Below are 27,537 nucleotides of genomic sequence, written 5' to 3' on the forward strand. Positions count from 1 at the left end.
TTTAGTTTTTGTTTACTAGTTGATGATGGAATATTTTTGCACGTAAATGTTGCAGTCTGTAAAGTCATGACTCTTACCCTGGTAATCTTCTGAAGGTCTTGACAGCTCAGCAGCTATTTAAACTATGACTTCTGGTGCTTTAGTTTCCTTTTATGAAACATCTTAGACAAAGGTTGCTATCTTGATTCAGAGGAACACTGGGTAAAGCAGGAGTAGGAGGTCTGACATAACTGACACCTGTATTTGATTTGAAAACAGGATTGTTACACCCATGGCTTAGTTTTAAACCTAATGCTCAGCTCTTTCCAACAAATTTGCAATAAATAATCTCTAAAAAACTAAATTCCATATAGCCTCTTTTAACCTCTTCCTTGCCAGACTAACAGCATGTGAAACTCCAGTGGAATATGTATATGAACTACTGGCATACTCAGCTTTCAAGAGTGATCCTTTGCTATGTATGTGTGGTACCTACTATAGCCCAGCTGTAAGGTAACTGCTGGAATGAAAAGCTACTTCTCTTTTTCACATGCTTATCTGTAAATCAAGGTATAACTGCAGTTACCAATGAGGGCTAAGTGAACAGAGCTAGATTTAGCCAGATAGTGCAGACGCTTTCTTCCAGAAAAAGCTGGTTCTGAATGATGTGCTTCTAAGCAACTGAGGGTAACACTAAACAGCAGTTTTAAGCCAGTTTTACCCAGACTGGTATAAAAAAAAAAAAAACAGCATCTGTGTCCACACAAACTATACAAAAGCATAGTCCGCTGCTTTCACCCAAAGGAACAAACAAAGAACAGCATAGAAGAAATTTATTAAGATAGCACTATTTATACAAGTTACTCATGCTAGAAAAAAGCATAAATGATACATGTAAACATTTGTTTACAGAATACTTGTTTTCCTTGTAAAGGTGCAAATGATCTTCATATGTAAACACAAGAATACCGACCTTTAGGGGAGAAGGGGCTTTTAAAAAAGTTTTAATGACCCATTTATTACTGTAGTGTAATTTTTACTATATTCAAGCACATTAAAATCTGAGTTACGTGAATCAAACTATGAAGTTAAAGAACTTAAGATGTCAGCATTGCCTTTTTCATCTCAAGAATTTAGTTCTCTTACCCTTTCAAAATCAGATTTAGTAAGGTCCAAAGTTATATCAGGTGCAAAAAGTTATTCTTTCATACTAGATAGAAATTACAGTACAAACGTATCAGAACCTTTGAGTCTAGAGTTCCTCCTTCCTCTCCCCCCACCCCTGGGTCCCTCCACAGTCACTGAAACATGACAGTTACTCACAGTGCCAGCAAACAGTCCCTCCCCTCCAAACTCTTTAATGAGCTTCATACCTTTCCCTGCTCTAAACAAACACAGGCAAAGTGCATAAAAATCACTAAAAGGGAGGGTACCATCTCATCGTGGTCAGTGTTTTACGACAGGAATTCTACAGAAAAGAGGCAGGAGGGCAGCTAAGATGATGCTGGTCTAAGCTTTTTTAGCAGGAGCTGACTGCGGGTCTGCGATTCTAGCAAGAACCTGAGAAGTGAGTGTTGATCTAGGCTAGTCAGAATAACAGAGGATACCTGCATCCCAGCTTCAGACAAGAACTGATCTCTAGCAGGCAACATGAGAAAAAGGTTTTTCTAAGTAAGCAACAACTAGTTGTTTCTAGGTTCATATACAGGGGAGGGGAGAGGCAAAAGCTGAACTTTTGTACCATACACTGTACAGTAAAAAGGCATCATTTGAAATCCTTTTCACTCTCACCCTTTTTGGGCACTTCACTGATTCAGTCGATAGATGAGAGTTCCAGTTCTACTTCTTGCCTTCAGCAAGACTGAAAAGATACTCAGGGCACCCATCCTCATAGCTCTCCTGTACTCTAAGAGACCCTAAAACATACCACAAGGGTTGGAACCACAATAGCTGGCAGGACATAGCCCTGCGCTAGCCACCAGCTTGTCAAAACTCCAATCGCACGCGCACATATACATATATATATAAAATACATATATATATGCACACATACATATGTATATAAAAAGCTGGAATTATCGCTGTGAGCGATACAAAGAAAATACATGATACAAATTAAATGAAAAAATAAATATACTCTGTGCACAGAAAAGCTTCTGTGCAAAGGTGGCACCTTGCAGGTCAAGTACTTTTTTGAAGCTCTCTGTAAATAAGGCAAAAGCAATGTTTTCTGTATCACTTTCCTCCTTCTCCCACACCACACAGCTGCCACATCCACTGCTCACACAGCAGGAGGGAAAGCAGGAAACCCTCCTCCTTGCCCGACTCCCAGTATAGCATGTAGTCTCTACATCAGCATTGTTCACGCTACAATAACTTTTACAGTTTGGTTTATTCAAAAATGTAGACTATTTAGAAAAAATACGGACATAAGCAACACTTCTACTTTTGTCCAGTGGTTCCCTGGAGTCTGACAACGTGGTCTCCCATTGGGCACACTCTCACAGAAGTCATTTTTATAATTCCATAGAAAGAGTCACCGGCAAAGAGTTACACTGGATCTAGGCCGTGCGTACTAGAGCTGCAAGAGGTCCAGTGTCAACAAGTCTCTTCAGTTTTTCTAGGAACGAGAACCAAGGGGTCTCCCTCCCTCTTGATGCTTACCATATATGGGACTCACAGTGTGTCATTTTGATAACACCTACTCCTCCTCCCAGCCGCCGATAGTTCATCCCACCATACAACCTGCAAAGACAAGGTTTCAGTGGTCATACCAGTTCGGCTCCTTCATGGAACTACCACAGCAAAGACTGAACCAGCCCTTGTAAGCACAATTACACTGTTGGTAACCTGTGGTTAACGCAGACCATGACAAGTAAGTTGGGTAGCAGTCATTTTATATACTTCCAAGGTAAACAGCTGTATTTGCTCATGCCTTTCTCTCTCAAAACAGAAACTGCTTCTCGCTTTGACACCGCAGATTTCTGTTATTCAGCTAAGCATTTGCTTTCTCCCTGTCTGGTAATGTGCAAGATAGAAAAGAACATTGCAGGCTGTAGCTGACCTTGGGCTACATTTTGGGTAACACGAGCAAGGATAGGGTTGCTACTTACAATTCAACTGGTTCCTGTTATATTTCTAATACCCTAAATTCAGCTGATCCGACCAAGATATAACACATCCCAAGCACCATCTGTTTCTCCAAAATATGTTAGTGAATTGGTGCCTGCATTTCACAGGGAAATCTGATCCCTGTAGACTCCAGCATCCTACTCACTTCAGCTGCATGTTCCCTCTGTACCACTGAAGTCTGCTAGCAGACACAGGAGAAGCAAGTTCTTCAAACAGCTCCTGCCAATGCAATTTGTTAAACCCAAATTGTGTCGAAAGCATTTCTCAGTCAGGCTACACAAATAAAAAAATACCCTTCACAGAGCAGGAAATTCAGCAAAAAGACAGAGAAGACCACAGATGTTGATCAGCTATACTGAATGCAGTGGAAGAAAAAACCCACAAGTTAATACCTTGAACAACTCCTAAACTTCTGTGAATGCTAGCCCAGGCATCTCCTAACTCTAGACATCTTATTACTGTCACTGGAAGTAGCTGAAACCATTCAGCTAAGGCATATGAAGTAGATATTACTCAACTGGTTTCCTCAGCAGTTCAAAAGGTATTGCCCATAACTCAACAAACAAGGGGAACTTCCTCCACTGCTTCTTATGACAGATTATCTCATAGACAAAGGGTTCATCTACTAGTATTACTAGGCTGGACGGAATAAGGACATCAATTTCTTTCCATTCCCCACCCTTGCCAGATTACTAAAGCAGCAAGAATACAGATAGGAGCTTGAAATTTAACACTAATTAGATCTGGGAAGAAATACACAGGCAATTGCTTTCAAGTGTAGTTATTACTAGAAAAGAAATAGGAAAAATAGCCTTTCTGCTCAGTACATGGTTTTGATCAGTAATTTCATATTATTTCTCTCAGCTTGAAAATCAGATGAAATTCTTCTAATTGCTGCCTTGCAGATTTAAAGGGGAAGAACATCATATGCTCAGAGTGTTCTGTTTCAGCTCCTCCAAAAGGATGTGGAAATCAGAGCCTCAGCTTGAAAGCAAAAAATGAGTAGGCCGAATTCTACATCACGACTGTGAGCTCCTTCTGCTAGGGCAAGCTTAGTTTGATTGGGAAGCAGAAGAGACACAGCCCAAAATAAACAGAAGGGATACATCTCTCCCATGTGGTCCATTTTTGTTATGTTCAAAAGCAGCACTTAAAAAATCAAACTAGGTTTTGGCATGACCTTTTGCTTGCTACCCAACAAGCCTCCTCAATCATTTATTTTCTCTGGGTCTCAATAACATACCTATACACCTCCTTCCTACCTGCAAAACATGCAATGAGACTTTATTCATTAAGTGTTGGTTAAATCTGTTGGGATACTCAGAGAAAAAACTATGGAAAACTCACTCCCATTTTACTTAAAATTGAGTCAATGGCTGGAATTCAAGCAGAAATCTGCAAGAAAATGTTCCTCAACAGCCACAGTCATAGACACAGGGATGCTGTAGGTAAATGGCATATTGGGATATTTTTCAAAATGTGATTCTCTTAACTTTCACACAAGCCAACAAGCCACAATGTGAACATTATGTTGCCTACGACACCCAAGTTCTTCACTATGTTGGTACCTCCCACTTCTCATTTGGCTGGGACAGCTTCAGCTGGGTCACAAACTTAAGTTACCTCCATGTGTTAGCATCTGGATCAAACACCTCTATGGTCTTCAAGTACGTTGTGCCATCAAAACCCCCCACTGCCATCAGCTGTCCATTCACCACTGCAAGGCCAACCTGCAAAACAACCACCACAGATACTAGTTATTTATAGCTGGGATGTCCTGAAAAGACAGGTCCTGAAAAGAAGGGTTAAAATGAAAATAATAATAAAAAGGATTTAATATCCATGTTTGGTGAAAGGCCATCTGCAGTAGAGGTTTTTTTCAAGGTGAAAAAGGACAAATAAAATAGCCAAAAAAATAGTGAGACGTGAAAAGTTAAATATTTATCTGAAAATACAGAATCTCTTAAAGAAAAAGCAGAAGGTTCCTCTTCTAGCTACAAGAACTAGATAATAGATACATGAAAACCTAAGCCTTTATCAGCCAAAACTTATTATGTCCTGGACTGAAATTCTCCAAGTGTGGCATGCGTGCACCAGAATATCTACCAGCCTACAGCCTGGAACACTTGCTTAAACTAGAAGAACCATCTGTAAGCCCCTGGCCCGCTCCTCTTGGGCTAGGACCATCTGTAAGCACCCTGGCCTCCAGCCTTCCTATTTTGTTTTTCTGCTGAAGCACAAAATCACTGAAATCTCACACAGTTCTGTGGTTTAGGAAGATCACTTCCAGTGAAAACATCTCACAGCGTAACAGAAAAAAAGACGACAAGAACACGATGTAAAATGGTTCTTGTTTTGGCTTTGAGGAAGTTAGAAAACTCAGGAGGGCTGCAGATACAGATACATCTGCTTAGCAGTTTCTACAGAAAGCAATTATAGAAGCAGCTCATTAAAAGCCAATGCCTAATCAGTAACTAAAAGGACAGTGTTGGACAGTGTATTATATGCTTTGAGGATGGAAATAAATACATATTCTCTGCCTCCAAAACCAGTAGTTGCTCAAATTATGATTCATATTTGCCTCACCAGACGCTAAAATACCAACATACTGATAGAATGAATCCACTCTTTACTATATAATCCAGTATCCAATGATAAATATTCATAACATTTGCATCTGCCCAAACACGATGACTACTTAAAACACTATGTCAATCTTTTGTTCACATGTCTACAGAAAGCAGGAAGATTAGCAGTTGATGAGAACGTGCTGTCACTCCCCATACTCACAGGATTTGGTGAAGACAGAAAACATACTAAGTGAAAGCCCAGAAACCCTGTTCCCACACATCTGAAGGCAAGGAAAAAAAAAACCTCAGCTGGAAGTTTGTATCTAAATACTAATCCCTACCCAGTTTCCCATCTCTTTCTTCTGTGCAAGAAGGTATGTTCACCTAATCCATGCAAAGTGTGTTGCAGGATGAGACCCAGGTACTAATTTGATAGTGTTCTCTATTAGTATCTCATACCAAGTATGGCTACTTCACCAAGTAAAAAACTAAAGAACTCCTCTGTCTCAGGCCTAATTAGTTGACTCCATATAAGGGACCAAAACTATTAAAAAAGACCCTCAACTCCATTTCCCCATCCTCAGGCATCTTAAACAGCTGCCTAGGGCATGACATGACTACCACTTCATTCTCCAGTCTTACTAAAGAGGGTTGACTTTTTGCAAACCTTTTTCCTCACAGAAGAGAGGTGAAGGTACGGAGGAAGCAAGAGAGAAACCTCACGAGATGACACTACCCTGTGCTCTCACCACGTGATTATGTATAGTATAGACAAGCAAATCAAGCCAAACTCACTCCACTCCGGCGGGATGTCATGGCCACAACAGGAGACCACTGGTTGGTTCGAGGGTTGTATCTCTCAGCACTACTGAGCTCTGTCGTATCATCTCGGCCTCCCACAGCATATATCATGTCTTGGTATACTGCACAACCCAGATGCTTCCTCCTCGTCCCCATGGGTGCAATTGTGTGCCAGCGGTTCTCCTGGGGATTGTAGCGTTCCACTGCAGAGGAAACGACACATCTTTGGACAACAGGGTTGGCAGGCAGTGGGGGTTAGCACATTTGAACATGCATGTAAAGTACTGCTCAATCTGTAAAGACACTGCAATCTCCACACACCAAAAATATGATGAACCAGTTTGTGATCTCTCTCTCTAATGCTTTTCTTCTATAGAAGGCTGCTATTCTCTCTCCAGTCCTACAAAGTCAATCACATTCAGCATCTTCACTCAAGAGTGAGCTGGCAATGCTAAAAACTGACCTGCATTACCATCTTGCAGTGGTTTTATCTTTGGCACCTTCCTTCCTAAAGCAGAAAAGGGCTACTGCAGGAAAAAAGATGTGCTTGCAACTGTTATGCAAATGATCAAAGTATTTTATTCAGGACATGCTGCCAAATACAGCATCAAGAAAGAAAAAAAACACACACAAGTAGGTAATAGGGGCTCACAAGCCTAGAAAGTGAATTACTGTATGGTAAAAAGTCACATTTAAAGCAGAAAAAACACAGGAAACTGATGATTAATTTATTCAACAGCCATCTGGGGATACTAAGGACAAACAGGACAATGACAAGTGCTGACTGCAATGAGGAACAGCAAAAGACATACCAGTGTTGAGAGGAGAAGTCCCATCAGAGCCTCCCACAGCATAGAGGAAGCCCCCCAGCACAGCCACTGCAACTCCCAGGCGCCTGGTGCTCATGGAAGCCACTCGAGTCCATTTGTTTTCTTTGGGGTCATACCTGGCAAAAGAACAAACACCAAAGCTTAGTAAGTGCTGACATCTTCACAAAGGGGCACGAACACTGACCTTATTCTCTTCAAACAAAAATCCCCATGAGATTTGTACAGTACTTACCTCCTCTCCAACTCATCTGCACCAACTGCACCTTCTAAAAGACCCTCTTCTCCCTGTGCCCTGCTTCTTTTTTTTTTCTTTTTTTGTTTTAATTAAAAAGTACCTTTCCACAATGTTGAGACAGGAGACACCATCCTGGCCACCCACAGCATAGAGGTAGCCCCCAAGAACCGCTACTCCAACACTGGTCCTGCAGGTGCTGGTGGGGGCCACATCACTGCTCCACTGGTTGGTCTTCGGATCATACCTAGAAAAACACACCAAGCAGCACAAATTGCTTGTCTAGGTACGCTTCAGACTCTCCCATGCTTGGGAACTACTAAGGCAATGAAACTTGCCTATCTTGAGCTTAAACTGCAACACAGCTATTTGTAAGCTGGATGAAACCCCTCAAGTGGTGTAATGCACCCAATACATGTTATTCCAGGGATGTTCAAACTGCAGCTTGAAATGATTCAAACTGAAGATCAAAGGTTCAGGTTCATAAGAGAGCAGGTTACCAGGGACTGGCTGACGTGTGGTAACTTGCATCTATACAAAGAGCAGCAGCCAGAGTTGCCCTGTTGTATGTTCTCTGCAGTTCACACGAGAACTCAGCCAGCACTGGGACCTGCACTTCGAGATAAAAGATGCAGGAACCACATGGACTTGGGAATTCACAAACAAGGAAATATAGTGCATAACAGAAAAGTGCAGGACATGGGAGATGTAAGGCTAAGGGTCATGATTTGGGAAGCTGGGAGATACATGGGAAGAAGGGGAGGCTTGAGGAGAAAGGAGATATAAAAATATCTCATTGGATTTGTTACAGGGCTGGGATTTAGAGTACTAGGAGTGTCTGAGTCATGTGGCTTTTAGGGACAGGGATTGCCATATGCAGCTCCCAGAAACAGGGAGCTTGGTAAAGCTTAAGTCTTTCACAGGTCCAAAACTGACCTATTTTCTTTCTTCTGTATAAGTGCCACAGTTCCTTAATTGTCTAGTTACCACTCCACAATAATATTCCAGGATCCTTCCCTCAGCATCGAAGAAATGCTTACTCTAACCTCACCTTCCCCAACAATGCTAAAAACAAACCAGCAATTGCAAAGAGGATTAACCAGGATCACCACTCCTCCCACCAATTATACCCAGACCTGTCTCTTACATATGCCTTCCTTATACCAAAGGCTACGTCTTGTCTCATTAAGCTGGGGATAACGTGACGCAAGCTGTTATGCATGAAGTCCTAGTTCAGCAGTAAACCAACACAGTACTGAAGGGGTATGTAAGGGAGGAGGAAATGTAGATAACATGTAATAGAAATTTCAGGTTTTCAGCAGAACAAGAACACAGTCGGCAAAATGAACTCATTTTTAAGAGGCTGCACCCAGGTTTAAACAGCATTAATATTTTGCACATTGGCCTTATGGAGACCTACCTTTCTACACTGTTAAGATAAGATGAACCATCATGGCCTCCCACAGCATAGAGGAGGTCATCCAGAACACTGACTCCAACGCCACAGCGTCTTTTGCTCATGGAAGCCACCATCCGCCACTCATTGGTTTGAGGGTCATAGCGCTCAACACTGGAAATCGCATCCCCGCTACACCAGCCCCCCACTGTAGAAACCAAACACAAGAAACAGCGTCTTAATAACACACTGAGCTCACGTACTGTATGTGTGCCTGGTACTAATCATCCCTCTGGACTCTGTCAGCCTTAACCCAGTAGCCCCATCTCTGAGTTACTCATTCCAAGGATTATAATTACAAGACAGAGCGTGATTTTTTCCAAGAGGATTAGCGTAAGGTTGGAAGTACTGTGGCATTCATAGCACCAAAGAAATCACACAAGTAAGAAAGCGTTAACTCAAGTCTCCAAATATTAACGCCCAGGTCACTTCAGAAATATGTTGTAAAGACTAGCCTTACGGAAGCACTATCACCAGAAAACTCAGACTTGAATCTCCTGACCTAAGCCAGCAGGAGCTATACATACCTGCAAAGAGCACTTCTCCACAGCGGATGGGTTTGCGTGGTCTAGTTCTTGGTCCTTGCATCAGTGGCCGCTCTTGGGGCAACAGCAGATAATTTTTAGCTTCATCCACTAGGTCCCTGTGCAAGACAGGAAAATATTAATCCCCAAAGTTCACCTGATACTGGTCTCAGGAGAAGGTATGAATCAAAACCGATGGCAAGAGCAGCCAGCACTAGTCATGCACTTCAGGTATTCACAAATCACCTAAGTGCATGAATAGCTCTAGTTAAAACGTACACTGTCACCTAAATACTCATCAGTTGTTTACAAGTCATTTACACAGTGACAGCAGCAGACCGGTATCAATATTTGGCCAGAGTTAATAACAGATATTGCTTGCTATGAAGACTGATAAAAAACTGTGACCAGAGATTTGTCAAGCTTGCTATGCAGAAAACAAAACCCCAGACTGCCTCAAGCTAAAACTTAACAATCGGTTGTTTTGTCTAGGAACAAAACAGGAGTTGAAAAGCACACAAATACATAACACACACACACCGATAGATGGAGATAGTACCCTTCTGATGAATATTTTCTCCATCAGCTGTGGCCAGCTCACACTGTCCATCCATTCATGACTTGCCACCTGGACTAATGCTAATATTCCAAACCCTTGAATAAAACAAAAAAGAAAAAAAAAAAGTCCTCCTTCCCTCTACAAATGTGGAATCCCCCCACTATGAATGCTTATTCAGGAAGAGAACAGTTCAGCCTATCCCCTGGACTTTTTTACATTAAGCACAAGAAAAAACACGTGCTTTATAGATGATACAGAACTTTGCAGAACTAGAGAGGTGAGACTCATAGCATAAGAGAAGGAAATGACAGTTTCGCTGCACTAGCATTGTGGGAAACAGAAGACTCTAATCCCAGAGTCCAATTCAGTTACTACTAAAGTGCAGACTCTTTACATAGAAAAACTACTTTAAGACCTAATGAGATCATGAATGCCATGCAAGTGGCAAGCTGTAATGAAAGGCCATGACTAGAGAAACAAAAAAGTGAAATAGAAAACAACACACTGAAGGGTGTTTTACCAACAGTCAAACTGTACACTCAAAGTTTACTATTTCACTAAAACTTGAAAGAACAAAAACACTTCTAGGGCACACTATTGAGTACTATGCTAATAGTAAACACTTTTTCTTGTATCTCTTCTCCTCCCAGTTGCAAAAGAGGAACTTGTGAGATATCACCCATTTACCACTGACAAATCAGCAGAGTTTTGGAGAACAGATGCAAATAAGGCACCTAAATACAATGAAATCCAATTCTGTAAACCAGTGAGGAGATTTACCGGCATTCCTCATCGCTCTTAATAAGCGGATCAGAGCCCACTGTACCCACAAGAAACTTGGGACTCAGCAGAGGTAGACGGACATGCTGCAGGACCTAAAAGACAAACCAGAACGTATATGGTAAACCACATACACCCAAGGATGGAAGAAGCCAAATGGAAAACAATTGTGGCTAACAAATTTTGATAAAGAGTTAATAATTCCTCTGGCAAACAGTCATTTATACACACAAACCCTGGCATTTTAGTTAAATGCAGCTCATCTTACAGCACACCTTTGCCTTTTCAATACACCAATTCAGACACCCAGCAGAAAATCAGTCTTTGAAAGTGGACAATCCACTGGATCTATTTAACAGCCGAAAACAAGGTCACAATTGAAAACCTTTCCAAAATTACAGATGTCAATATGCCTGCCTAAAGCACTAGCTCAGTTAGAAGTTTTATCAACCATTTAGCTCTCTTAAGTGTGACTGGTACTGTGAACAATAACAATGATCAATAACAAATAACAAGCCTTTCACAACAGTTTAGAATTTAGAGGCACAAGCAGGTATAGACAGAGTGCCCTAAAAGGGCACACAGTTATAGGAGCATTAAGAGCTACCTTGAGAACAGCAGGTTCTTCTGGTTTGGTTTGTTTATTTAAAATAACTTTCAAAAGCTTTCCACTAAATAAAGTTGCATTTAACATCTATTTCCAAAGCAGAAACACTGAGGCAGGCAGACTCTCGCCTCTTTTGATCAGAAAGCCTGAGACTTCAGAGGCTCTCCGGCTGACAGCTTTGTCAGAATGGGTGCTTCTCTGTGAAATGGCCTGGCTTAGATGAAACATCATATTTCAACAAAACCATTCTGACAAGCTCCAGCGTAAGATTGTGAGGGCTGAGGCATAAATCAAACTGCAGAGCTTAAAGATACAGCTCAAATGAAGACAAGCTTTTTCTTACCCACTATGTTTTTTATACAGCACTCAAAGCAAAGCAGGAAGGTTTGTCTGAACAGACTACTGGAATGATCTAGTTTGGCAAGACCTACCTGGAAACAATTCAACAAAGCCCCTGTTGAAGGCCACTGCACCTTCCAGCCCAGCTGAAGGGCAAGCACAAGCCACCTAACACAGGTGGAAGTCAGAGAGTATTCCTGTAGCTTTGCATGCATCCAGAACTGTGACGCTGCCATGGCACCACCACATCAGCCCTCGTTACTCTTCCCCTGGTTAAAGCTGTCTCGAATGTTACTGCGCTCAAGATTACCTGTGGCAGCTGAGGTCTTCTCTCCTGAATGCTGTATTTCACCCAGGCCATCACCGCGTTGAACACCTGCTCTTCACTGCGAACATTTAACTCATCACTGGATATAATGTCTATGAGTTGATTGGCAGGAAGCAGCATGAACTCCTCACTCTCCATTACCTGGTTAAATGTAAAGGAAAAAAAAAGAAAGTAACGACAGTGGCCAAAGCACCACGGCCATTCACCACTCCAGCACTTCAGTGCAACTCTGAAGTGGATACAGTCCACCTGAATTAAGAGTCTAGTGGACTGATCCAGTAAGGTGCCAAATACCCATCACTATTTTGACATCAACTCACGTGAAGGGCTTGCTGCGCAGAACAGAATACAGTCCCTAGCAACACAACACAGACACCTTTAGATGGGGATGCAAGTGAAAGGGAATTTTACACAAAGTTTTTTTATAGGACACTTTTAAAGGGTTAAACCACAGAAGACACTGATCAGGTTTCAAAATTCAGGAAAAACAAAGCCCTTGTTTAAAATCAGTCTCCTTGTTTGCCGTGTCTAATATATAAAGCAGAAATAAAAATGTTGCATAGGTGATAAATATGTGACTGAAAAGTGGTGTCAGAATAGATAGGCTCTATTGACAAGAAATCCAAAACAGAGCACAAAAGAGGCTCAGGAACAAGTTACCAGAGGCATTGTAGAGAACACAGAAAGTCTTCCAGAATGCCAATTTGTGGCAGAACAGAAAATATTTCAGGAGAGGGTGCTGGACTCATTTGATCCTGCCTCTTTCATCTGCTCTGAATATACACACAGTTTTCACAAGTCCGGATGCACTTAGGAGGGAATCAGAGCCTCCTACGGGCCCAAGGACGGATCTCTTGTGAAACTCAAGCCACTGACAATCTGCAAACATCTTCACTCCTTGAGTACCCAAGATAGCGACCTGGTTTCTCAGGAGGCTTTAGCTGCCACTGGAGGACTGCTCCCACAACACACCGCCGAGCACACTGAGTCCGCCTGCGACTGCCTTGAGAGGTTACAGAGCTCACGCACAGCCACGTCTTCTGCACTGATACCGGGTGGATGGGAAAGATGCACGAATGGAAATAAAGTGAACTGCAGAAAAGGTTCGATTGATAACTGCCAGCTTGGCTTCCCTACAAGAACTCCCAGTCTGTAGCCTGTCATCTGAGAGGTTCGATGACAGAAAATAACTAAATATTGGCTTGTCCTTATCATTTGCAACCACACAAGAATTCCAGGACTTATTTTATTATTTGCAGCATATATGAAAGAAAAATACGTTCTTTGACGTGATCATCTCAACAGCAGTAAGCTGTGCAGTCCTTTGAATTACCTAAAGAAATTAAGAGGACTGAATGAATATACAAAAATTGCCAAGTACTGACAACAGCAAATACAGTTAAAAGGAACAGAACAGACAGTGACATCAGTCACCAGACTTTGGTCTAGGATGCCGTGGGCTTTCAGGGGCAGTAAGAGCCACAGCAAGGTTAGCCCACACACTTCTTCAGCCTTAGAAAAAGAACTCGGTGGGTCATTAAAGATCTTTATCAGCATTTTTTCCAGTGTCTCCCTCCCTTCTACATAGACTAGCTTATGTCTAAGCTTCACCCCAACAGTTTGTAAGTGCAGCCTCAGACTCTGAAAACAGAGGCTCCAGAGAGTTTTGAGTTAAGGATGGTCATCCAGACTCTCCCTTCCACCCTCAGAAAACTCAGGTGCATGGATGGCAAACCCAGTTATTACTACCATGCAACTTGTTAGTTTACATAGTAATACAAATAATTATTTTAAATGCTTTGGCTTATTTTGGCTTCATTATCAGGACACTAATAATTATCTCACTAATATTGATGGTCTATTTGACTTGCTTACTAAGCAAGAATTGGATGGGCTTCAATTCCTATACAGTATTCATGTGCATTACTGCATTTACAGACAGAATAAGTGTCAAAGTATACAATATGGAGTGCAACTTTTATCTCTTGAGACAAAGTACAAGTTGTTCATCCTTAAGTATATTTTTTTCCCTTCACACAGATGTCAGAGACCAAACAAAAAAATACGAAGGCTGTTCTTGTACAGCAGAGCTGTTAATAGAACCATTTCACATTACATGCACAAGATTCACTAGGGGTTTTAGGCGACAAATTAAATTGAGGGGAATGGAAAACTTGGAGAAACATTTTACCAAGAAGTTAATGATGTAATGCAGCAATACACATAAAAATTAATAGAACTAGAGGTTAGCACAGCAGAGGATGTGAAGCAATTCAGACTGCATTCAAAGTAACTGCATGGGTTGGCCTGATGCCATTTTACATTGCCATTCAGGAAATTCTCATCTCACATTTCTTTTCGCCAGCTCAGAGGAACGATGACCATACAGCCTCTGCAGAGGAGGGCACATTTTTTATCAGTTCTCAATCTCCACAGTGGCAGATGATTAAGTAGCCAAGTCACTAACTTCCATCAGGGATTACCAATCCACTCTCCAGATGGAAAATAACAGCAGAACAGAATACAGTCCCAACAAGCAGCACCATTAAGATGCTCTGCAGTGAAACCCTGGAAGCAAAAGAAGTGATCATTAAGGACAAAGAACTGCAAAATTCCCAGGGCACTGAAAGGGACACCAAAACCTGCCCAGGCCAAAGAAATACTGCTCTGATCTAATCAATTGTTTTCCAGAGGCCATGATTCAGTTAAGTCAATTATAATCTGCGTCATCTTTAAGGAGGAGAGAGTTTTCTCAAGTCCAAAACTTTTGCCTTTGTGTGCTTTAACAGGGATAAGGAACACAGGAAGCTGTCTTCGAGGGAAAAGAGCCCCCATAGCAGGCAGCTCTTAACAGCCAGCTGCTTGTATTAATGCTAAAACATTTAAAAACAAAACTGTTATGCTGTTAAAAAGTTATTTAGAGGCTTGTAAGCATGCCCTACCCACGTAATAACAAGAGCAGCACAGATCTAACCATTAACATAACCAAGCACTGAAAATAAACAACCATCTGGTTACCATCCTGCTCCCCCAAAAAAATGCAGAAGAAATGCAGAGCAAGCACAGAGCACACAAAATGGCCAGCTAAAATGTAGGGCTTCTGAGAAATCACCAAGTTCTACAAAAAAAAACAAGCTGTCACCTTAAACAGCAAATTCTATTTTCTAGTCTTCATGGTTAGGAAAGACGTATTTAATTGTAACTTTTAGAGTAAACTGATGTTGTGTCTACAGTTAAATACCAAGCATTGTCTTCAGTGTGTCCAACAGTCAAGTTCAATTGTGTTTACTTCTGCTCCTAATTTTCTTAAGTACTACCTGACTGAAATTAATACAATTCCAATCTACTTCCTACAGGGAAAAAGAAGTCTGCAAGCTGCAATCAATCACAGCACTTACATACTGCCCCTTCTCTAGGGAAACTAAATTAGCATCAGGAATCGATACGGGAGTCACTCCCTTTGGAAAGGCTCTACCTGGGAAGCAGGTGGAAACAGGAGATTTCTCCGCAGCAGCCTACCTGTTCCAAGGGACGGAAGAGTGCAGTTTCTGGAAAAGCCAAGACAGAAATCTCTCTAGCAGGGGAACAGACCTTCATGCTGAGCGCACTCCTAGAGAGAAGCTGCTTCCAAAACATACGCAAAATTCTTGCCCTTCCAACCAGGGCTCAGGAAAGACATAACTTAAGTGTTGGGCTCCTTTCTGCATCTGGGTGTAATGGTTAAGTAATGACCCACTCTTCTCAGATTATTGCTCACAGAATCCTTAATTATTATGCTGATCCTTCCCTGAACCAGATGCTGGCAATATTTTGCTTCAAAAATCATCTAGGCAGAACTAACAAAGGAAAAGAGACTTGGGCTTATAAAGGTCAGCTACAAAATTACACATTTGAATTACTTACAAACAACTTCTGCTGAATAACAGATGCAAAACCCTAGTTCTGCTACAGCAAGGGAGTTGAAGGCTCCACTGAGGCAGCTGTATGCTCCCCCATACACCCACATTTCCAGTCCCCAAACTCAACACCAATTTTTTTTTTGTTCTATTGATCTATTGTCCTTATTTTGACACCCATCTCCTCTCCAATCCTGTAGAATCCAGAACATTCCTGAAAGGGCAGTGGAATGTCACACCATCATGCAGCCATGCCAGATATAATACCAAACTCCAACTGTGCCTGCAACTCTGCCTTCCATGTAGCACACAACTCAGAGGAGAAATGCTGCAGATCACATACAAACCACCAGTGCAACGCAGTCCTGCAAATATCTCTTCCCTCTTTCTTTCCCAGCTAACGGCTGGCACCCATCTCTGTTACGGCACACAGCAGACATAAAAGCAGGATTTGGAAAGAAGCATAAAAAGGGAGTTGCCCAGGCTCTCACAGGACACCTTCACACATTTTACACCATGGATGCCCCCTCCCTGGCAGTGTTCAAGGCCAGACTGGACGAGGCTTTGAGCAACCTGCTCTAGTGGAAGGTGTCCCTGCTCGTGGCAGGAGGGTTGGAACTAGATGATCTTTAAGGTCCCTTCCAACCGAAACCATTCTATGATACGATTCCAGCACACTAGCTTCTTACCTCCTGGAAGTTATGCTGTGTGAACTTGTCAGCAATCCTCAGAAGTTCACGGCACGAGTGAGTGTCAGCAAAAGCTCGGATGCCCAGGCAATTGGAAGGGTCCAACTGCCTCTTAAGGAACTCGCAGCAGGCCTCCTGGATCTCGGCCAGCTGGAGAAGGCAAGCAGCTGGCAACAAGGTCTGGACATTTCCCTCTTCCACAGTGATCTGAGAGGTGTACGCAAAGTCAATCAGCAGTTCCATGGCCCTTTCGTCGATGTCTCTGATTACTACTTCTGTCTGCCGACTCTCTGCCAGCTCCCCGGTGAACATGGCTCGGAAGTAAGGGCTGCAGGCTGACAGAATCACCCTGTGGGCATAGATCTTCTTAGCACCGACTACTAGCACTACATCGCACAACTCCCGGTGCTTCCGGAGAAGATTGATGACTTCCAAAGTTTGTCGAGGGTGCTTGTCAGAGATGTAGGGCATGCGAGCAGGCTGCGGCACCCCTTCTGGCAGTTTGTTAGGATCTCCGAGTGTGCAACGGCTAGTCACGTCCATTCCGGTCTCTCCTGGTCGAGTACTGGTACACCTGCAGCGGAGGAAGCCATAAGACAGGACCATCATCAAGTCATCTACCACCGTCAGCCAAAGCTCTACAGCTCGCACCGACTGCGAGCGCAAAACAGTGCCCGTAGCTCCATCCTAGAACGTGGAAACAAGTATGTGATCACGTGAAAGAGGAATCCAACTCAAACCAAAGCGCACCCAGAAGTAAACAAATGCCAGCTTGCAACAGGCTTATATTATATCTATTTTTATATGTCTTCTATGACACACCACTGTAGTATCTAACTACACACATGGATCTATTAACTGAACCTCATAATAGCCTTGTGTAGTAGAGGAGTATTATCCCCATTTCACAGAGAGTGACTCAAAGCAGAGAAGATTAGCTGACGTGCCCACTGTCACTTGAGTTTGCTTTGACGGAGCTGGAGAGGGATCTCCACTGCAAAGAACTCCAGCTGCATGATTTAGCCAAATTTCTCTGTTCTTCTGCCTACAGTTTTGAGATTTTTTTTTGCCTACACTGTGATATCTGAACACACTAAACTGTCACACAGACTTCAGTAACTTAAAATGGCCTGCAGCCTACCACGAGTATCTTTCAGGTACACAGAACAGCCATTTAAGCATCACCACTTCAGATATTTCTGAATTATGGAGACTTCTCCATAGTTCAGGTACCTTTCCTTTATTCTTCACATCCCTGAGCAGATGTCAGCTCTGCCATGGCTTAAGGGCAGCACCCCTCTGCACAGCAGCACGACAATGCTGACAGATCACGCCTTGCACCATGTATGCCACGAACTCGAGAGAACGGGAACGCCGTATTGCCCTGAGCCCTTCCGCAGGGATGAACCAAGATGACACATCTCATACCTCACTCGGCAGAGACGTCTGCCTACACCCCAGGCTTCACTATCACATTATGACTGAAATCAGCGCTAAATAAGAAGAATTAAACCCAACTCTATTTTCAGCAACCAGACTAAATAAGCAGATCAGTGCGCACGTGAGACACCATTTTGCACGTTGCAAGCATATTTGAATTTCTGCCATGTATCATATGCACAATTATTTAAAAAGATGCACCAGTGACATATCAATTACTATGAAAATAAACAAAATATAGGAAACTATTGCCTCTTCCCACTTCAAAGGAAAACCATCACTTAGAGCAATTAAAGCATACTGAGCAAAATATCACAATACTGATGGTTATGAATTATCCAGTGAGTGCACTGGCTGTTGGGAGACATACTGAAAGACCCAAGACATCTTGTCCATTACCAGCTTCTCTGGTACACTGGCATTTCTGAGCTGTCACTACCTCACTTTGTTCATACTAACAGTTAAAAAGAAATCTAACTTCGCTTTGCTCAATGTATTTTGCAGCACGCTTGAAGGAAAGAATTAAAAAAAAAACCAACCCTCACATCTTTTCCTCTCATTATTATGTCAAATGCACTTTCTAACCACAGGGAAACCAGTCTCTCTGCAGCAGTTCGAATTATTCACTTGCATCTTAGCCTGTTTTCCCATTCCCCCCACACTCTCTCCTTGATCATCATATTCAGATGTTTCACACCATTACCTCTTCCTCATATCTTAGTTACACAGATCCAGCTGGGTCTCCCCTCTGGGTTTTGCTGCTGGCTCCTGTTCAGCCTCTGCACCTTAAATGCCTTGGGTTTTTATCCCTACTCCATCTTTTTGGTATCCATCACCATTCTCCTTTTCTGACACCTCCGACAAATCCTTCTGCTGTTACACTGCCTCTCGCTCTCCTCCACCCACTTTTGTCCCTCGCACCCAAATTCACCTTGTGGGGTTTCACAACCATTTTCAAAGCTCTGCCAAGTTCCTCACGAACAATGCAGCTAAGCTCTCCTTTGCATACGCAAAGTAAGCTGAATGGTACCCCTGCAAAAACCCCAAGAAACCTTGGCTAAAGATTAATTTACCTAATTGGCTTACTTTCATAGCCCTTAGCAGCTAAGGCCAGAGGGTAAGTCATTTAATCCCTCTACCAAGAGATGGAGAAAGGCGGTGACAAAAATCCCCCTGTAGAGTTCTAGCCCTTGCTAAGCAAGCCAAATGGATTTTATTGTGCATTAGGGGTTTCAAGCTATGTCAAACAACCCCTGGGAGAAAAAAATAAAAAATAAGAGCCCTATTAAGACACATGCTACTGTAATAATTTTGGACAGTTTGTCTTGACCTGGCTGTCAGTCAAAGCATCTAAGCACAGAACAAGCATTCTTCAAAAAAAAAAAAAACCAAACCTATTTCACGTAACTACAGATCAGAAGAGATGGCCTAGGTCCAGGACAGGACCTCCTTTTGGAAAGCAGAACCCCTCTGTTACACCTCTAGGTTTTCCTCAAAGATGATCCCCCCTAAAAACAGCCCTAAAGCAGACCTCAAAGAGCTTTTTAGACTGGCACAGATTCTAAGGACAAAAAGATTAGATTAAGGCTATGCTGCCACAAGGAATACAGTGTACCTTGTCAATCCCACCACCCAAGACTCTTTGCTGACACAGAGCAATGGAGTGGACCATCTTATGCCACATGATTTAGGCAGTAGTCCTCATCCTTCCTAGCCAGGACAGAACAGGATTTTTCTGCCCAAATCTCTGCTGAACACGTCTCTAAATTAACTAACTAATTAAACAGGAGTCCGGTTAGTAAGAATTGGAGGCATTCCTGCATCGTTCCCATCAGCGTTTATCTGAGTGCCTCCATTGTATCCAGCCTCCTTCCTCCAGGAGAGAAAGTGCTGGTTAATGATTAAAGAAAACAATGGATGGAAAAAAAAGAGTAACAATCAAATCAGCACTCCTCATTCATCCATAACTTATCTCTGGGTAATGCAGAAGCTAGTGATCAATGGGCTTGGGAATTTTCATACTGGATCAAACCAGATGCTTGATGCTAAGCACTGCAGGTTGCTGCTATACACAGGCACAGAAGTGTGAATTAAAAGGACACCTTCTGATGGCACGTGTCTCCACAAGGATAACAATTTAACTGCACTATGTGTGCATTATGCATATATACGCATAGAGAATGAAATGATGAGTCAGTAGCTTAGAGGTGTGAAAGACAGAAGGCAGCACTTGATTCTCACGTGGCAGGCTAGCTGCCTCCCCTCCCCACACGTAAAGCTAGGAGCTGCTCCTGAATACTCGGGGTGATTAAGAAGGGTTGAGGATCGGAGAGGAAGAGTGTATGCAAGGATAAAAGATTCACACCCAGCTATGCAGATATTCTGGGATTAGCTTCCATCAAAATGCAGGGCTGGGGAAATCAGCAAATACAATGGCATTAAGGGCTGACAAAGGATCAGGTTTTGTAGCACACTGCTGAAAAGTACCAGTGGGAACACAGGCAGTCTGCAACAGTAAGCCAGCTAAATAAATAGGCTGCTCTGCCTCCATTTTACTCAGCTATGCCAGTTCCCAAAACTTCATTCATTAACACAGGCATCTGTGAGACATCCATCCTTAGAGCTTATTGCAGCTTCTTCCAAAGTTCAAAAAAATCTCTAATAACATATATCTAAGAAAAATTCTCTCCAATGCTGTTGTAGAGCTCCTTAACTTTCAAGTCAGTGGCCTACATTTTTTTGTTTAAGATAATGTACATTTTTGCATGAGATTACAAGCAAGCTTTAACACAGTTCAGCAGAAAACAATAGGCTGACCTAAGGCCTATGTCACAGAACAAGTCTCAGCCTGAAAACATCAACCGAAATCCAAAATCATACGCTGCTCTAGTGGATTTCAGTAGCAAATGAAGGTAACAAAACAAACCAGTAGTGATTTCTGTCAATGCCTTGCTTTGAATTCAAGGCATACACAAAGAAAATATTTCCTATGCTCGTTACACAACTGCTAGAACAAAGATCTTTGATTTGGCCCAGCCAAAGGTGATATCTTCAGCACCAGAAGTGACCACCACAACACTGCCAACTAAGTAAATGGAAATGCTTTCTTGTGGGAACCAATACTCCAGGAATTAGTTAGCTAAAAGTCTAATTATTAGTAATAATACCACTGACTCCCTTTCTTACGTAGCCAGCAAGGCTTAGGTATACATTCTCAACGAGGCTGAGTTATGCCAACAAGCAGATACACCTGACTGCAGTATTATTTTACATTACTCAAAAGGAGAGCAGCAAGGATATGGTGTATATGTCCCTATTTACATAGTTTAGTTTTATTTTCACTGACCAAGCCCAGGAAACTCAGTTTCACCAAGAATGAGGATGTCCCTACTCTGAAAGACGAGGTCATTACTGGAGTCTTCCAAAACCTTCCTAACCTTTTGCAGTTTGTCTTGGGCAAGAGCTATTGGTTACCTTCCCGAGTGCATGCGATGGCCCCAAGCGCACCCTTAGCGGGGTCTGGCTGCCCGTGCTCGAGCCAGCTCCGACACAGCACTGCTGTAACCTGGGATCAGGCTGCCAGAAAAGAGCTGGGAGGGCCTCCCCACTTTGCCTGGGAGCTGCTCAAACCCTCATGCTTGGCCTGAGCTATGTTAAAGGCACATCTGCACCTGACTGTGTACCCCACTGATACTGACCTGCTGAGCTGGCTTCCTAGCTTGATCTCAGCCCTTCCTGATCACTACAGACTTGCCTGATGAGTACCAGTCTCTTGACTGACCTTGGTCATCAGATGTGCTCTGCCCCCTTGCTCGGGTACTGTGGGACTATGCCCTTCACTGGCGAGGTCTCCTCTGCCTTGCTTTTACCTTCAGCTAAACAATGTTCTCTTGCTGCTCCCTGACAATGAGAAAGAATCGCCTGCCCCAGCTATCACTTTATTTCTAATGCAAGACAAATCCTGTTTGAACATCAATGCATCTTCTCTTCTGTAATCTTGACAGGAATAGCTGCAATTCCTTTTCTGTTCAAATTGTACTTCCCATCCTCTGAACCCTGTACACATTTGATACCAACTCACCACGTTTACCAAAACAGTACTGACCAAGTCTCACTCCACTCTTCTTGCAGTACCTAACAGGACTCTCACATGTGGTATTAAATGACTGCAAAGCCCTGAGCAAAAGGATAAAAGCAAGTGCTCCGCCATCTGCTTAGCTGGGCTGCATAGGAAGATCTGTGAGCCTGAAATCCAATCAGGAACGCTTTATCACTTTCTGCTAAGACACACAGTAGAAAAACAAACAGAAATTTTAACAATCCACACAGAGGCCCTTTACACATGCAAGCATGTTCAAGAACTGAAGTCCACAGCTCACGACAGAGCCGTGCTTGTCAGGCTAGACTGCAGCAACGCAACGCATCCAGGCACAGAGATCAGCTGAAGGGTTAGTTCAAAAGTAAAGCCATGTAAACATGTCAAACGTGTTATCCATGCTCTACCCTGGCTTGCCAGAGAGGGAAGGAGAACAAAAGGGACTGAAAGGTCTGGTCTGCACCCATTATCCAAATAAAATTAAAAAAAACAAAAAAAAAAAAAGCCTGAAGTGCCAGGACCAGCACCACAATAGAAAACCTCTTCTCAGCCGCATGCTGTTGCCCACCACTGTAACTGTCCAGTCTGAGTGGCTGACAGAACTTCCATGATAGCAAGCCCAAGGCCACAAATGACAGATGAACTTCAGCACTTTAATTCTCTGCCTCAATGTGACATGCAGAAAACAGCAGACATAAAAATAAATTTAGAACCTCCATTTTTTCATTAGGAACATGAAAAATAAAGCAGAGAGAAAGCAAGAACACCAGCCAAGCTAGTTACCAATTTTATGTCATTTTGCAAAAACATTTTGATAAATGGAATACAACACAAGAACCTGAAAAGCTGTGGGTTTACGTTGGTTAAGATTTAAACAGTCTCCATTGTAGAAGACTAAGATGGAAGAGAACTCATCTGCTACTTAATCCATCTTGGAGAAAAAGGAACTCACTGTAAAAGTCACATACAGCTCCTCACTGTCTAAACCACATTTCTTATCTTGGCAAAAATATTGAACAATACATAGCCCCAGTGATGCCAGTATCATGTCCCAAGGTTTACTCACTAGCTTAACTGAAGCAGCGGCACAGGCTTTTTTTTGTTGCACTTGAGGGGTTCATTTAGTTAAACAACATAGTGTCGCTCTTCAAGGGTTTAAATGATTATTTATTTCTTACCTCCTTATACAAGACCCAGGCTAATGGCTTCTGCAAATGGTGTAGCTAGAAACGCTCTACATATTCATGTACGGTTACAATTCCTTGCCTTCTCTTACACGACTGTTTACAGAATTACCTGTAATAAACTTTCCCTACTTTCAACACCCTAAACAGCGCAGACAGACTAAGCAATTCGCATGAGTTCTCTTTACATCATTTAGAGGTGTAGAACTTCAGGAAACTTGGCTTCCACACAGCCTGTATCACACACAGAAATATATCTGCTGTTAAGTTTTGCCGTGGGATTGCCATCGGATAGTGAAAAGCAACTAGAACTGGCAGACAATCCTGTTTGCCAACCTGTCATCATGCTGATTTACTGTGACAATTTTTTCTCTATATAACAGATAATGTTTTCTGACATAACCACAGCAAGAACTCCCCTGAATTAAACTTCAGCTGCATCTTCAGCTCATTAGAACTGAGGCAGCTGGCATCCATAATTAGAAAAGGAAATCTTTTCACCCAAGACCTCAACCCATCAAAGGGACTAAACTCCTTTAGTTAAGAGAAAAACAATGCCCCTTAGAAATTAAGTTTAAATTTATTCCCAGGCAGTTTTTCACACAACTTGAATACCTAAGTAATTAAATACTGAATTTTAAATATGATAGCAAATGAGGGAAGTAAGGAGGGGGGATGGAGAATTATGATAACTTGCCTTCTGTACTGTTCCTAACAGCATATTCATTTAAAGGCATCTGGTCTTGTAAATATTGAAAACAAAATACATTTAAGTAAGGACTAAAGATGAATGCTTTATATTCTAATTCTCCTAGCCAGGTATTGCTTTTTTTAAAAAAACAACAACAACAGGCATTTTGTGATCTAGGCACTTATGAAACCAACTCACATGATTTATCATATTTGGATAAGAGAAGGACAATTGTCTTTCATATCTTACCTGCGCATTGGCTTTCCGTCCATGCACCGCGAAGAGAAACCTTCACCCTATGCTTCAAGACCTGATCCAAAAGAAAAAAAAAGAAAAAAAGTGATATTCTGAAGCAAGAGAACCTTCTTTCCTCTCTTCACTCTGGCTCTAGGACAACAGAACTGACCGCATCCACATACTCATATGCCTTCAAGCTCTTATCCAGCTACACAATGCACAGCCTAGATTAACGATGGCTGGACTGCAGAGAATAAAGCAGAAGAAAATATAATCATCATTGAAAGTAATTTCACCGTACCTGCAGAATGATTCTGTAGGCAAATGGAACACACATATCATAAAGTCAGTGAACTGTCTGCCTCCCTGAATCCTTAAAATTGTTCTTCTGAAGGAAAATATATCTCAGGTGACAGGGTGCTCGCTCTCACTCCTCGCTCAGAGCCAGAAGGTATCTCTCCCTCACACATTTACCAGAGATTTAAGGCAGGCTGGCACGTAATAAACAGCACAGCACTGCTCAACAGCTCACTGCAGAGCCAGAATTTGATATAAGATAAAACTCGTGTCTGGAAATTGAAGATAACTATGTGCCCCAGAGGTAAGAGGGGTGGATGCTAATAATGGTACTACCTCTGCAAAGATTAATGATGCTGCCTGGTGCTCACTACACTTCCACACCAAATACCCATTTTCTGAGAGAAATAACAGCTGCAAACTGAACAGACCTTCCAAATTCAACCACTAACTTCTAATTCAAATGTAGATTAACCCTTTTTACAAGGGCACCCCTCATCCTGATTTCATTTTTAATGACTATTCAATTAGGAACAAATTTAATTCAATCATTATTTAATGCATGACTTTTTGTCATGTATTAAAAGAACAGCAGGGTATTCTGCTTCCATACTGATATTCAAGGACTTCTTCCCACCCAGAAATGGAGTGAGAAATGGGAAACCAGTGAAAAAACAGGAAAAGCAATGACAGAATGAGACTGAATAACTCTTAAAATAAACAGAAGTAGCATTTAAAATAGAAAAACTGAAATAGAGGAAGAATAAAATCATTTTTGGAAGACTGAGATTGGAGCCTGTGTCCAACAATAACAAAGTATTTTTGGCACAACTTAAATTATTAAACTACAAAAAAGCTACAAGCTTTATTTGGCTACGTGAACGAGCACCTTGTTTTATATGCAACATTCTCCAGGTACGTTATCACAGAAAAACCACGGGAGCAGTTTGCGAGTTAATGAAGAATAAGCTCAGACCTGCTGTCTTCCACAGCTGCAGATTACTCAGGTTCATCCTTTCCCGCAAAGCAAGCTAATTCCTCCCGGCTAGGGCACTGCACACCAGCCGAGAGCCGCGCTCCGCCTGCCCGGGCTCTCCCCGCTCGGAGCCCCGCTGCCCCCCGCAAAGCGGCATCCCCACGACGGCCCGTGTGCGGGAACCCAGGCAAAAGCACTTCACAGCACTTGGCACATGCCAGGAAACGGGGACGATGCTATTCTTAGATCCCTGCTTGCATCAGATTTAATCCCCTTAAAACCCACATAAAAAGTCGAGGGGAAAAAAAAAAAAAAGCCATTTCGGTCCGGTGCCCTCGATGTAGTGTTCTCGGCGGGGCAGCAGCTGCGGGAAGCGACGGTTTCCCAGCAAAACGCGGCCCCGGCTCTCGAGCAACCCGCAGGCACAAGCAGCTTCTCCGAGGCGAGCGGCTGCTCCTCCGGGACCAACACCGCTGCCCTGCCGCCCCCTTCCCCTCCGGGCCTCACGCCGGCAGCCCACAGGGCACGCCGCCAACCGACAGCAAGCGGCGGGCAGGGCCGCGGACCCCCGGCCCGCAGGAGGAGACCGAGCCGAGGGGCCGGACACGCTACGCCAGGGCCGCCGCCCCCGCACCGGCCCCGAGAGCGGAGGGCCCAGGCCGCGCTGGGCACCGCGCCCCGGCGGCCTCCCGGGACGGCGCGACACACGCCGCTGCCGGCCCTGCCCCACCACCCCGGCGGCAGCCGTGAAGGGCACCGCTCCCGAGCCGACGCCGCACCGGCGGGGGGAACGGGGGCCCCCGGTTCCCCCGCGCTGCAGCGAGCGAGCGGCAGCCCGCAGCCCCGGGGAGCCGCCCCCCTTCGACGGCGCAGGACGGCCCGCGCCGCGCTCCGTTACTCACGCCGGGCGCGGGATCTGCCGAGCCGAGGCGAGCCCACCGCGCCGGGCCCCTCCTCAGCGGCAGGAAGCGATCCGGCCCCGGGCCGCGCCCGCCCCTTCCGCCCGCGCCCCGCACCGCCCTCCCGCAGCGGCGGCAGCGCCACGACCTGCCTGGGCGCTGCTCCGCGCGGGGCCTGGCGCGGCCTGCAGCGCCCTGCGGCCTGCCCGGGAGATGGGCCCGTCACGGGAGGGCTCTGCGTGGCGGCCGGGTGCCCGGGTCCCCGTCAGGCGGCAGGGACTGTAGGGTGCCCAGGGCCTGCCGAGGGCCAAGGTAGGTGCCCCTGTACCAGGGGGTGACCATGTCCCAGTAGCGTGCCCGTGCCCTGGACAGATTCTCAACATGTGCCCATGTCCTGCTGAGGTGGCAGTGGCTGCTGCATGCCCAGGACACCACGGGTCCTGTCCCGACAGGGATAATTCTAGACTAATCCCTCTCCTCACTCTCCGCAGTTTAAGATTTTTGTCACGCTAAGAGTGGGTTCAGGGCATGGCCCACATCACGTGGGGCTCAGACCCACTCCTGAGCTGGGCTCAGTGTCCGCAGTCGGGCACAGCAGTGGGAGCAGCAGACTTCAAACTCCACCTGCACAGGTCCTCGCCAGCTCCGCCTCAGCCTTCATTGCTGGCTGGGCGGGTGGGGAGAGGCCTTGTGACATCACAGAGCCTGGCATGACATCAGCCCATGACTTGTCACATTGGCAACCTTGGCAACCACACACACGCGGGGTGGCCACTGGGTCGTGGTGGTCACTGCCTGAACGCTGCTCAGGGTGACAGCACAGGCCAGCTCACGCGTCGAGATTGTTTTCTTTGGGAGAGACCATGATGAGGCTCAGCTTGATTTTCTCCCTCGCCACGGCTCTCTGCATGGTCTCTCTGTTCCCCGGAGGCCTTGGCCTTCACATCCACCCCGACTGGGTCATAGCCTGTACAGAAGGCCTTCCTGAAGAACTG

General features: G+C 44.0%; 1 protein-coding gene across 3 annotated transcripts; it reads right to left on the reverse strand.

Moving 5' to 3' along the window:
- Positions 1-26,625, reverse strand: KLHL20 (kelch like family member 20). 3 transcript variants are annotated; one of them, XM_068416805.1, is made up of 13 exons: positions 26,546-26,625; positions 24,383-24,443; positions 16,723-17,296; positions 12,120-12,278; positions 10,864-10,958; positions 9,528-9,643; positions 8,965-9,148; positions 7,648-7,791; positions 7,295-7,428; positions 6,477-6,685; positions 4,735-4,841; positions 2,644-2,724; positions 1-237 (listed from the first exon to the last, which is right to left on the reverse strand). In XM_068416805.1, exons 2-13 carry the CDS (start codon positions 24,403-24,405, stop codon positions 177-179), a joined length of 1,887 nt encoding a protein of 628 aa, XP_068272906.1. In that variant the 5' UTR covers positions 24,406-24,443; positions 26,546-26,625; the 3' UTR covers positions 1-176. The 3 variants fall into 3 exon arrangements, with proteins under 3 accessions (XP_068272906.1, XP_068272907.1, XP_068272909.1); XM_068416806.1 differs by lacking the exon at positions 1-237 and adding an exon at positions 807-2,560; XM_068416808.1 differs by lacking the exon at positions 1-237 and having other exon boundaries at positions 807-2,724.
- Positions 26,626-27,537: the final 912 nt, after the last annotated feature.

This window comes from Nyctibius grandis, chromosome 21 (genome assembly GCF_013368605.1).
Source record: "Nyctibius grandis isolate bNycGra1 chromosome 21, bNycGra1.pri, whole genome shotgun sequence".
Classification (NCBI taxonomy): Eukaryota; Metazoa; Chordata; class Aves; order Nyctibiiformes; family Nyctibiidae; genus Nyctibius; species Nyctibius grandis.